General features: G+C 44.4%; 1 protein-coding gene across 2 annotated transcripts in view; it reads right to left on the bottom strand.

The window, feature by feature from the left end:
* SVOPL (SVOP like) overlaps window positions 1-13,938 on the bottom strand; it is a 51,203-nt gene that overhangs the window by 26,032 nt on the left and 11,233 nt on the right. For both annotated transcript variants that reach the window (XM_040345404.1, XM_040345405.1), the window contains exons 4-9: window positions 13,734-13,832; window positions 12,134-12,205; window positions 9,617-9,741; window positions 7,198-7,261; window positions 5,268-5,393; window positions 1,831-1,959 (exon numbers count right to left, since the gene is read on the bottom strand). In XM_040345404.1, the coding sequence (XP_040201338.1) occupies window positions 1,831-1,959; window positions 5,268-5,393; window positions 7,198-7,261; window positions 9,617-9,741; window positions 12,134-12,205; window positions 13,734-13,832 (615 nt within the window). The remainder of the gene's footprint in view (window positions 1-1,830; window positions 1,960-5,267; window positions 5,394-7,197; window positions 7,262-9,616; window positions 9,742-12,133; window positions 12,206-13,733; window positions 13,833-13,938) is intronic.

Genomic DNA, 13,938 nt, shown 5'->3' with positions numbered 1-13,938 from the left:
CAGAAGAATCTCCTGTTTACCAGGCGGCCTCTTTTCTCGCCTCCTTTGAAGGACAGAACAGTCGTCCAATGGCAGCGCCGGAGACAGAACTTCCTATTACAGAGGCCGCCCGTAAACAGGAAATTCTCCTGTGTGTGTATGCCTCCCTGTCCTCTAAGGCATATACATCTTTGTGGCCCCAGCACTGGGAGATCGTCGGGGGCCACAAAAGATATATATGTCTAAATAACCAGGCGGGCCATTGAAAACTGGAACGCGGATCGCAATTGGCCTGCGGGTCGGACTTTGGACAGGCCTGCTTTAAGGCCTCGTTCACACCAAGGTGCAGAGACATCAGTTTTTCTGTTTGCTTTCTGCAGGAGCTTAAAGAAAACAATGGTTCTCTACATGCCCTGTTCACACCACAATGTGCAGTTTTTCTCTGCGCAGGAATCTGCAACATGTATGCAGTTTTCTGCATGGGGGAAAAAAACTGACATTCAATTAACATTGTTGTGATAAGGTCACATAACTGATGCGCATTAAAACTGAAATATGCATTAAACTGATGTCGCTGCAGGTGAAATCTGCATGATTTTCCCATTTGTTTTCTTGCACATATAGTGTGAACAAGCCCTTAATTGAACCCTTTAAATATGCATATAACTATATATTACACCAGTTTATACCACTGCTCTGAAGACATTAGGGGCCAGATTCACATAGATTTAAGATACGCAGCGGCGGCATAACGTAATCCATTTACGTTACACCGCCGCAAGTTTGCAGCGTAAGTGCCTGATTCACAAAGCACTTACCTGTAAACTTGCGGCGGTGTAACGTAAATGCGCTCGGCGCAAGCCCGCCCAATTCAAATGGGGCGGGCACCATTTAAATTAGGCGCGTTCCCGTGCCGAACATACTGCGCATGCTCCGTCAGGAAAATTACCCGACGTGCATTGCGCTAAATGACGTCGCACGGACATCATTTGCTTAGACGTTAACGTAAATGCCGTCTAGCACCATTCACGGACGACTTACGCAAACAACGTCATTTTCAAATTTCGAAGCGGGAACGACGGCCATACTTAACATTGGCTAGTCCACCTAGAGGAAATCCCTAGTTTTACGCGGCGCATCTCGACGTAAACGACGTAAAGTTAGAGCGACGGGTAACGGGGACGTTCGGGAATCGCCGTAAGTAGTCATTTGCATATTCTACGCCCACCGCAATGGAATCGCCACCTAGCGGCCGGCCTAGAATTGCATCCTAAGATCCGACGGTGTAATTCAATTACACCTGTCGGATCTTAGGGCTATCTATGCGGAACTGATTCTATGAATCAGCCGCATAGATACGACAAGCGTATCTCAGAGATACGAAGGCGTATCAGGAGATACGCCGTCGTATCTCTACTGTGAATCTGGCCCTAGATCCATAGAAGTAGCTGCTGTTTTCAGATATACTGTATCTCAAGCTGGTACATGGTAACAGGTGGTTCTTACTATTTTACATCTCTAGTAATTTCCTGAGGGATAAGACAAAGTCATGTACAAAGTTAAATTGAGGGCGTGGCTATGGCGACTTATTAAAACAATTGTGGGTTTAGAAAATGGAGTCTCGTGTCCTCAAATGGACTCTCTCCTCTCTCTCTAGTGCAACCTACTTTGTTCAGTGCGCCACTGGCATCACTTTGCTAGTCAGGTTAAAGTCAGGACCAAAATCTGTCTGTCCATTATATCTTTCTCTCACCTTTCTGATTGGATTTCAATATGTTTTTCTTCATTTAAAATAAAAATATATATTTTCTATCACTGTGTGGCATCACCCAGAATATAAGTACAACCTACCACTGCAGGTTCATCAATGGTTCCCTCTGGCATCTTTGAATGGTTAATTTTGGCGATCCGAGTCAAGGTCTCCATCGCGGCCTGGTGCTTTCCGACTGAGACATTAAATCGCGCTGACTCTGGGATAAACTGGAAGAAAAATGTCTTGATGAATAAATATCAGACCTGATTGCAGCTAGTCATGTCTAGAAGGTAAGGACAACTCTCCTTACCAACCGCTCAATGTATGCCACCCCTCTCTGCCAATCCCTTTGCTGGCATCCGATTTCCCAGCAAATTAAATTCAAAATAATAAAAACATACAAAGCCATTCACAACTTTGCCCCAGACTACATCACCAATCTTGTCTCAAAATAGTATTACATTTTAAAACTATAAAATTAAAAAATATTAAATTGCCATTCCTGCGAATAAATCCATCTTTGCTGCTGACAGAACAGATTAGCTTCTCGTACAGTGCCTTGAAAAAGTATTCATACCCCTTGAAATTTTCCACATTTTGTCATGTTACAACCAAAAACGAAAGTGTATTTTATTGGTATTTTATGTTATAGGACACATAAGTGGCAAATAATTGTGAAGTGGAAGGAAAATTATAAATGGTTTTCACATTCTTTTTACAAATAAATATGTGAAAAGTGTGGCGTGCATTAGTATTCAGCCCCCCTGAGTCAATACTTTGTAGAACCACCTTTCGCTGCAATTACAGCTGCAAATCTTTTTTGGGATGTCTCTAAGACCGCGTACACACAACCGGTCCAAACCAATGAAAACGGACTGAGGTCCAGTTTCATCGTCCCAAACCGACCGTGTGTACGGACCATCGGATTTTGGTTCTTCAGACCAAAGTTTTAGAACTTGCTTTAAAATTGAACCGATGGACGGCTGACCATCGGTCAAAACCGATGGTTAGTACACAAAAGCATCGGTTCAAAACCCGCGCATTCTCAGAATCAAGTCGACGCATGCTTGGAAGCATTGAACTTCGTTTTTTTCAGCACGTCGTGTGTTTTACGTCACCACGTTCTGACCCGATCGGTTTTTGAACTGATGGTGTGTATGCACATCAGACCATCAGTCTGCTTCAGCGGTGAACCGATGAAAACGGTCCGTCGGACCATTCTCATCGGATGGATTGACCGTGTGTACGCGGCTTAACAGTTTTGCACATCTAGAGACCATTTCTAGGTGGATTCGTCAGGTCATTACTCAAGCATATGATTTAAAGAGGAAGATTGTGCCTTTTCGTCCTAGAGCACACTCTACCAGGGCAGTCAGTGCTTCTTGGGCAGTGCATCACCAAGCCTCTGTGGCTCAGATTTGCAAGGCTGCAACATGGTCATCAGTGCATATATTCACAAAAGTCTACCAGGTGGATGTAGGTCCGCAAGAGAATGCTGCCTTTGGACGCAGTGTTCTGCAGGCAGCAGTATAAGTCCAGATGTCTAACAGCGGTTTGCTTATTTTTTGTATAATCCTTTTCTTGGCAGTACATCATGGGACACAGAGGTCCCTCCCCTCTTATTGGGATATTTATATATTGCTTTGCTACAAAACTGAGGGACTTCCTGTCTTGATTATAACAATGTCCATCACCCGAAGGTGGGCGTATAAGCCCTGTACACACGATCGGATATCTGATGGAATCTAATCCGATGGATTTTTTCGTCGGATATCCGTTGAAGCTGACTTTCATCAATTTTGCCTACACACCATCAGTCAAAAATACAACCGTGCCAAAACGCGGAGATGTAAAACACTACGACGTGCTGAGAAAAATAAAGTTCAATGCTTCCGAGCACGCGTCGACTTGATTCTGAGCATGCATGGATTTTTGACCGATGGACTTCCACACAGACGATCTTTTTTTTTTTCTATCGTTTTTTTATCCATAGGAAACATTTTAAACATGTTCTATATTTTTTCACCGATGGAAAACAAACCCATGGGGCCCACACACGATCGGTTTGTCTGATGAAAACAGTCCATCGCCTGTTTTCATCGGACAAACCGATCGTGTGTACAAGGCTATATAGTAATTACTATGGCTGCTCTGTGTCCCGTGATGTACTTCCAAGAAAAGGATTTGAAAGGTAAGCTGTTATAAAAATCCTATTATAATAGGCACAGCAGGTGTGTAGATCTGGAAAACTCAAAGCAGGGATGTTTATAATAAGCACAGAAGTTGTACAGACCCAGAAACTTAGGCCCAGATTCTCAAAGGGCTTACGACGGCGCAACGCCATGTACGCCGTCGTAAGTCCTAATCTGGGCCGTCGTATCTATGCGACTGATTCTTAGAATCAGTTACGCATAGATATCCATTAGATCCGACAGGCATAAGGCTCTTACGCCGTCGGATCTTAAATTCAAATTTTTTTTTGTCCGCTAGGTGTCGCCTCCGTCGTTTTCCCCGTCGAGTATGCAAATTTGCTAGATACACAAATTCCCGAACGTACGCGCGGTCGACGCAGTGAAGTTACAACGTTTACGTTAGGTTTTCCCGGCGTAAAGTCGCCCATGCTATATGAGGGGCAACCAATGTTAAGTATGGCTGTCGTTCCCGTGTCGAAATTTAAAAATTTACGTTGTTTGCGTAAGTCGTCCGTGAATGGGGCTGGACGCCATTTACGTTCATGTCGAAACCAATGACGTCCTTGCGACGTCATTTGGAGCAATGCACCCTGGGATATTCTATGGACGGCGCATGCGCAGTACCCGCCTACCCACCTAATTTGAATTAGGCGGGCTTGCGCCGGGTGATTTACGCTACGCCGCCGCAACTTTACACGCAAGTGCTTTGTGAATAAAGAACTTGCCTGTAAAACTTGCGGCGGCGTAACGTAAATGAGATACTTTACGCCCGCACAGTTTTGCGCAATTCTACGAGAATCTGGGCCTTAGTGTGGTAATGTTTTGGAACTCCTTATAATGGGCACAACAGGTGTGCAGAGCCAGGAACTCAGTGCAAGAATGGGGGGGAACTGCTTATAACGGGCACAGAAGGTATGTAGACCCAGGACCTCATACAGTAATGAGTACAGTAAGTGTGCAAACCAAAAAACGTAGTAAAAAGTTGGTGGGAACCCCACACAATGGGCATATCAGGTGTGCAGAGCTGGGAACTCAGTGCAGGGATGGTGGAAACCCCTCATAATTGATGCAGCAGGTGTGCAAACCCAGGAACTCAATGCAAGGGTGGTGTAAGTCTCCTATAATGGGCCCAGTAGGTGTGCAGACCTGCAGGAATGCTGGGATACCCTCATAATAGGCACACCAGACCTGGGAACTCAGCACAAAGGTCTCACAAATAGAATCCCCAAGAGACAGATAAGACATAAGGGGGTTTAACTTTCTAGCCTTCATCAAACCAAAAGCATGATTGTATCTAAGTGCATCAGTGAGAACAGAAGATAAACAGAACACAAAGATCTCACCCTGAATACAATGACCAGAATGATCCCAGGGATGGATGCCAGACGAACAAGCCAGCGCCATCCTAAAGTTGGGTTGACCACCGATCCCACACCAATGATTAGTAAGGATCCAGCAAGCCAAAAAAGCTGTGGAGAGATGAAATATCATAATAAGGTATGTTCATGAAATACCACCCTATTTATGAAAGCAAAATCTGTGTATACCCCCAGACTAAAGCAGGGTATACACGGACTAAAAATGGGCCGGTTCAGCAGGAACTGGCCAACTTTCCGTCCATGTGTACTGCTGACTGTTCAACAGAAACCAGTCCAATGACCCGGCTTTTGCCAAACGGCATTGCTGGAAAACCAGCATTCGATCTGTGCTTTCAGCCAATGGCTGCAGCGCTGATCTGTGCACTCTGATAGGATGGGGGGAGTCCCTTCTGTCAGAAAAATAATAGCTCAGCAGGAGCAGGGCTTTTTTTCAGGGGGAACTCAGTTCCACCACCTCTGGCTCAGACCCTTTGGTGCCCGCTCACCACAATCACTTGTAAACACAGAAGTCTGGTTTCTGTGTTTACAAGTGACAGCTCTGCACTCTGTGTGTAACCCCCCTGAACTCTGCACTCTGTATGTAATGCAATCCTGGTATTTAATGCCCCTTTAAAACCCTTCTACTGTTTGTGAAATCTGAACAGGGTTGTGGTTGCGTTCCTGCACCTATTTTCTGAGAAAAAAAGCTCTGAGCAGGAGAGATCCTTGAATCCACATTGCTAGACCAAAAAATACTATATACCTGTGCTAACGGAAAGATCAACTAAAAATCCAAACCAAAAAGACAAAATGCAAACCACTGTGCATAATGTGTCAAATAACCCAACTGCTCTCTTTTGCACTTGAAAATACTACAAAACGTGGCGCTATAACAAAATATACATGTACAGTATATATATTTAGGACGCTGTAAGCTGTGAAAAAGTATTTGCGCCCTTCTTGATTTTTTTATTTTTTTGGTAATAAAGTACTTGAAATAAATAAATAATAAACTTGAAAACGTTCTGACAGATTACCTAAAAAAAAAAAAATTAGATGAATCTATTGCGTGCTCAGAGCAGTGAGAACAATGAATATTGACTGCTGATTGGTCAGGAAGGGCTACTATGTGTTACAGTGTGTTCTTTGCCTTATGTAAAAAGCCTAATAACCAAAATTAAGAATTCCACAGTTACTAGGGGCCAAATTCACATAAGAGATACGACGGCGTATCTACTGATTCATAGAATCAGTTACGCATAGATAGCCCTAAGATCCGACAGGTGTAATTGTTTTACACTGTCGGATCTTAGGATGCAATACCGCGGCCGCCGCTGGGGGGAGTTTGCGTCGTAAACCAGCGTCGGGTATGCAAATTAGGAGTTACGGCGATTCCCGACGGACTTTCGCGTTCGCTACGTCGCCGCTAGTCTAGTTTCCCATCGCAAAGTTAGTCGGTTTTTAAAGTGCCTTAACTTTACGCAGCAATCGTATTGCTGTATAAAGTATAGCCGTCGTTCCCGCGTCGAAATGTAAAAAATAACGTCGTTTGCGTAAGCCGTCCGGGAATACGGAATTACGCTACGCGCGTCGCCGTTCGAAAAATTACATCACGGCGCGCAAAGCACGACAGGAATTACGAAACGGAGCATGCGCAGTAGGTCCGGCGCGGGAGCACGCCTAATTTAAATGGCACACGCCCATTTAAATTGGCCCGCCTTGCGCCGGAGGCCGCCGGTGGAGGATTTCATCGCAAGTGCTTGGTGAATCATGTACTTGCGATGAAAACTTGCGGCCGTGTAACGTATCTACGATACGTTACGCCGCCGCAGTTATATGTGAATCTGGCCCTAAGATTCTGCAAGGCCATTACCGAATGCATTCCTCTAAACATTTTCTGAATTATACTGGTTACCTGTGACAGAGGAAGCATGTAACCGCGACATGTCTTAGGCAAAAATTCCGTTTTAATTATGAGCCTGAAGGGAAAAACAAATCAGAATAAATATTTCGAATGGAAGGTTTTGCTTATGATGACCATGCCTGTGTAATTTGTGTTTAAACAAAGTCCCTCATGATAAGATCACCGGAGAATAAATTACGGATTTATAAATATTAAAATAGCTTCCGAAATTACATCAACATATTAAAGCTTGTATTAGATTTTAGAGAATTTGTTTAAAACAGGAAGCTTAAATGGTGTCTGATCATAGTGTGTATTAAGCGATCAGACTTCCACGATCAGACTTCCATCAGACTTTTCTGGGATTTTGGTACGAAGGGCGTTGGCGGTGAACATGGAATGTATACACACCGCCGCAGAACATTTTTAGCCAACATTCACCAAACCACATGTTTTTTTTTTCAGCTCTTTACCGCCACCCTTTGGGCAACTTCTGCTATTGCTGTCTAATGTTTAGCATTGGTTCGGAGCATGCGTGTTTGTGCTTTGGATTTTAGTCCGATGGATTTGTGTACACACGATCGAATGATCTGACGGAACACATGTTTTGTCTGAAATTTTTTGGAGCATGCACAGCCAACATTTGTTGTCGGAAATCCAGACAACAATTGTCCGATGAAGCATACAGACAGTCAGAATGTCCGATAAAACGCGTCCGTCGGACCACTGTTGTCATAATATCCGATCGTGTGTATGAGGCTTTAGTATGGTCAGTGTGGTCATTAGATTGTGAGCTTCGTTGGTGCCAGGTGCTGGTGTGAATGGATCTGTGTACTCTGATGAGTAAAGCTGAGTGTACACTAGTAGAATTTCTAAGAAAATGTTGTACGAAAATTCTCAGAAAATTCAAATGCCATGCTAAAGTAGTTTTTTCTTTTAACATTCAATTTGGGAATGAATGGGCTTTACTAAACGAAATCCACATACATAGTTAGAAATTCGTACATTCCAAAAATATACTATCTTGCTCATCCGTGTGCACAGCCTATTACATTAGGGTGTGCGCCCCCAAGCTCAAACACACATGCCTTTCTCTGCAGCCTCAGCTGCACTGGACAGTGAGTGAATGGGAAGTGCTCTGTGCTGAGAGGCTTCCTGTTCATTCACAAACTGAAGCATAGCAAACACTTTCACTGTGTTCAATTAGAAAAGGAAGTAGCCAGTAAATGACATAGCCTTTCCTCCGCTCTCCATCCTGAAACATCCCCCACAGCAGCTGAGGGATGAGGAGGGATGCCAGAAGCACTGCAAAGAAGGGGGGACAACATGGAATGGGGCCCAGGCAGTAGTGGGAGTCGGCACACTGATTAGGGTGTGCCCAGGCACACCTGGCACCCCCTCTGCTCACACCTATGATCTTGCTCCTCCAAATTTTCTATTCACCGTGGTCAACCATCGACAACCATCGATTTGACCCCACTAATGATTAGAAAAACATTCTTACAACACAAAACATTGAATGAAATTCTCCTAGTGTATACCCAGCTTAAAGTAGTTGCATACCCCTATTTTTATAGTATAGAAATATATATTTTATATATACTGTATATCTGTAATAAGGCTTACCTGTAGGTAAAATGAATGAGTATGGTTTAGAAGATATTCACTTTGCATGCAGCCACTGACGTCAGCGGCGCATGCGCAGTGAATGCACCGCTGAAGGTCCAGCAGACGCGGCTCTGGCCACTCACAGCACCGGAGCCGCAAACCCAGAAGAAACGCAGAGGGCAAAATGTCAGCTCCCTCAGTGTTGACCGGGCTGCGATACGGGCAACTCGTTCTAAGGTAAGTATTTCATGAGCTCATTATGCCTTTGCCTTTACAGGGTTTTTTTTAATATATTTTTAATTTTTTTGACATGTGCGGGTATACAACGGCTTTAAGATGTCAGTGCTATCTAAACATGAGAAATGGTATAATAGATAATCAATAAAAGTAATAAACAAATCAAATAAGGCCCCTTTCACACCAGCGGACCGATCGGGTTTGCCTATCCATTTTGAAGGCGGACCTGATCAGACCACCCATTGTTCTCTATGGGGTGGTGGATATCAGCAGACATGTGTCCGCTGTCACCTGCCGGCATCCGATCCGGCCCGCTAAAAACCGATGGATGGGATACGTTTGCGATATGTCCGGCAGATCGGATGACAATCGGATGGAAACGGACATGCAATCTATTTACATCCGACCACCATATAGAGGAGAGCGGACTGTGTCCGTGTCCGCTCTGCATAATAAAGCAGACATGGACCTGACATCTGCCTGCTCAGCGGGGATCAGCGGGGAGATCCGTTTGGGCAGATTCCGCTCCATCTAAAAGGGGCCTAATAGACAAAAATGATTTGAACTGTAAATATTTTTCCCGTACCCCTGTGCATGTCCAGAGACTCCGCAGCCCACCATACATCTCAGGAAGACAAACCAGCCATATGAGGGGGAGAAGGAGGTGAGTAGGGAGAAGTACGCCCCCCACAGGAAGGAGAGCGCCAGTATCTGGAAAGAGAAGTCAAATCGTGATTTAACAAGCACTTGTCATTTCTCCCACCACAGCAATATTTAGGAAAATACCCCATATCTGACCCCCAGAAGCATGTAACAAATATGTTGTTAGTAAGTAGGGTTGTCCCGATACCACTTTTTTAGGACCGAGTACAAGTACCGATACTTTTTTTCAAGTAGTCGCCGATACCGAATACCGATACTTTTTTTTTATGTCATGTGACCGTTTTCAAACCACAATACAGATCAAAGAGATATTTTCTTTAGAATTATGAAGAACTGATACATCATGGTGTGGGGCTGTTTTTTAGCATACGGTACTGGAAAACTACATATCGTTGAAGGAGTGATCACTGTCAGTGCAGCTCATCGGTGCCAGTGCCCAAAAGTGCAGCTAGCCAGTGCCACCTATCAGTGCAGATCAGTGACCATTAGTGCATCAGTGCAGGGAGGCAGCTTATTAGTGCATTTCATCAGTGCCACCCAATCAATGCCAGTGCCACCTATCGGTGCCATCCATTTATGAGTGCCATTCAATCAATGCCAGTGCCACCTATCAGTGCCATCCAATGGTGCCATCCAATTTGTGTTCGATGTCACAAAAAAAAAAAAAGTATTCTATTTTGGTATCGGGAGTATTTTCGCGAGTACGAGTACTAGCGCAAATACTCGGTATCGGTCGCGATACCGATACTGGTATCGGTATCTGGACAACCCTATTAGTAAGAGTGCAGCTTAGTATACAGTATCTCACAAAAGTGAGTACACCCCTCTAATTTTTGTAAATATTTTATTATATCATTTCATGTGACAAAACTGAAGAAATGACACTTTGCTGCAATGTAAAAGTAGTGAGTGTACAGCTTGTATAAGGCCCCTTTCACTTGTACGGATCCCGTGAGGATCCGTACATGTGTATCCACTTGTTCAGCGGGGATCGCTTAGTTGATCCCCGCTGAGCCAGCAGATTAGAGGGCGGTCCCTGCACTGTGCAGGGACCGCCCTGTCAGAACTCCGCTCTCCCCTATGGGGGGATCGGATGAACACGGACCGTCTGTCCATGTTCACCCAATCCGCTTTGCAGACGGATGGAAAAATACGATTTTCCTCCGTCTGCAGAATCAGAGGATTGCGGACACTGATGAGATCGGTGATCTCAGTGGAAATCACTGATGCTCATTCGCTGACACCCGCTATCTCATAGGGATCAATGTACAGCCATTAACATCTAAACCGCTGGCAACAAAAGTGAGTACACCCCTAAGTGTTAATGTCCGAATTGGGCCCAAAGTGTCAATATTTTGTGTGGCCGCCATTATTTTCCAGCACTGCCTTAACCCTCTTGGGCATGGAGGTCACCAGAGCTTTAGAGGTTGCCACTGGAGTCCTCTTCCACTCCTCCATGATGACATCACAGAGCTGGTGGATGTTAGAGACCTTGCGCTCCTCCACCTTCTATTTGAGGATGCCCCACAGATGCTCAATAGGGTTTAGGTCTGGAGACATGCTTGGCCAGTCCATCACCTTTACCCTCAGCTTCTTTAGCAAGGCAGTGGTGGTCTTGGAGGTGTGTTTGGGGTCGTTGTCATGTTGGAACACTGCGATCTCCTTCCCTTTACATGTTGGAACACTGCCCCACGGCCCAGTCTCTGAAAGGAGGGGATCATGCTCTGCTTCTGTATGTCACAATACATGTTGGAATTCGTGGTTCCCACAATGAACTGTAACTCCCCAGTGCCAGCAGCCCCAGACCATGACACTCCCACCACCATGCTTGACTGTAAGCAAGACACACTTGTCTTTGTACTCCTCACCTTTGGTCGACCATGGTGAGGCCTGTTCTGTGTAGAACCTGTCCTGTTAAACAGCTGTATGGTCTTGGCAACCGTGCTGCAGCTCAGTTTCAGGGTCTTGGCAATCTTCCTATACCCTAGGCCATCTTTATGTAGAGCAACAATTATTTTTTCAGATCCTCAGAGAGTTCTTTGCCATGAGGTGCCATGTTGAACTTCCAGTGACAAGTATGAAAGAGTGAGAGCGATAACACCAAATTTAACACACCTGCTCCCCATTTCACACCTGAGACCTTGTAACACTAATGAGTCACATGACAACGGGGAGGGAAAATGGCTAATTGGGCCCAATTTGAAAATTTTCACTTAGGGGTGTACTCACTTTTGTTGCCAGTGGTTTAGACATTAATGGCTGTGTGTTGAGTTATTTTGAGAGGACAGCAAATTTACACTGTTATAAAAGCTGTACACTCCCTACTTTACATTGTAGCAAAGTGTCATTTCTTCACTGTTGTAAAATATTTTCAAAAATATGAGGGGTGTACTCAACATACACTGAGACCGAGTTATGATAACCTTTCTATTAAGTTCACCTTTAGGCGTCCATATCGATCAGCGAGAAGCCCAAGAATAATACTGAATACCATATACCCGAAAAATACCATCTGTAAAAAAAAAGAAAAAGAGACATGATTTTGAATGTAAAATGGGGGTCAAGGAGAAATAACTGTATGTTCCTCCCAAAAAAAGACTGAGAAAACACAAAATATCGAGAACAAAAAAAGGGTACAGTAAAAAGCAGCCCATAACCTCTGTGTACTCAACACATCATAGCAGTATACCATCTATGATGAAACTGGATTATCCTACTAAGAGTATGTATGTATGTAAGTGGATTTTTCAGTTCTAAGTTTTAGCCAGCAGGAGGAGCTCCAAGCTCAATTTCTCATGTTTTCTCAAACTCTCCTTATCTTCTCTGCTTACAGAGTTCGATTTAAAATGTACACAACAGTAAGGGCTAGTTTACACTTCAAAACATGTCTTCGGACACTGTACTTTTGCTTGGTGCTTCGATGAGGCTTTGGTAGAGCTTCTATGGGGCTTCATGGGGCTTCGGTAAGGCTTAGGTAAAGCTTTGTGGGGCGTCGATGAGGCTTTGGTGGGGCTTTAAGCGAGCTTTGCCATAGACTTCCATGAAGGTTTTGAAGACGCTTGGAAGCACCACTAAAGCTACATGGAGTATCATTTTTGAAGTGAAGCCGAAGCAAAGCAAAAGCGAGGTGTAAACAGGACTGTAAGCTATAACAAAGCGTGTCTTAAGCCTTGTTTTGAAGCAAGTGTAAACTATCTGTCAGACCCCGTACACACGGTCGTTCCAAACCGATGAGAATGGTCCAACGGGCCATTTCCATCGGTTCACCGCTGAAGTGGCCTGATGGTCTGATGTGCGTACACACCATCGTTCCAAAAACCGATCGGGTCAGAACGTGGTGACGTCAAACACACAACGTGCTGAATAAAACAAAGTTTAATGCTTCCAAGCATGCGTCGACTTGATTCTGAGCATGCGCAGGTTTTGAACTGATGCCTTCTGTACTAACCATCGGTTTGGTCCGATCGGGCAGCGGTCCATCGGTTAGATTTTGAAGCTTTTTTTAAAATTTCGGACCAAAGGAAAACAGACCGATGGGCTATACACACGGTCGGTTTGGACCGATGAAACTGAACCTCGGTCCATTCTGATCTGTTTTGTCCAACCGTGTGTACGCGGCCTCAATGTGAGTTCTGGTAGATCACTTCAGGCTTGCCCCTTTTGCGGGTATAAATGTAAAACATTAAAAATAAGTGCCTATGTTGTTTAAAATCCAGTAATACACTTTCTCATCATGCACTGCATATGCTCAGTTGCTCTCTATTTTTATGCCAAATATGTAGAGGCCGATCTGCTGACAGCCTAAAGATTTACTGCTGCTAAGGGGATCTGGGCTTCAGCAAAATAGCAGCCTCCGGCAAGAAGAAACAGGTACAATGCTGGAGGCAATTTACAGCACACACTCATTTCTGTAGCATAATTATTAATGTGGATTGTATATTTCTTGATAAAGAACATCATTTTTAACAACTTGTAATGGGTAACTTCAAAAATACCCAACATTTCCTCTATGTGGTCTGTGGCTTTCTATGTAAACTCACTGTGGTGACAAGGGCCACCTGCCAGCTCTGAAGGCGCCATTCACAGCGGATGGAGGAGGAGATGACGGCCAGGAGCATGATCTCCATGGCTTCTGCAATCTGGGGGGAGAAGACATAAGGTCAGCACTATCCTAATGAATACGGCAATGTCCCTTTAGCATTTGTTATTGATCAGGCTGGATAACACTAATATTTTATATTGTTA

Source organism: Rana temporaria, chromosome 3, assembly GCF_905171775.1.
Source record: "Rana temporaria chromosome 3, aRanTem1.1, whole genome shotgun sequence".
In the NCBI taxonomy this organism is placed as follows: Eukaryota; Metazoa; Chordata; class Amphibia; order Anura; family Ranidae; genus Rana; species Rana temporaria.
The sequence above is the reverse complement of the archived record's forward strand: the minus strand, read 5'-3'. Positions and strand labels throughout refer to the sequence as shown.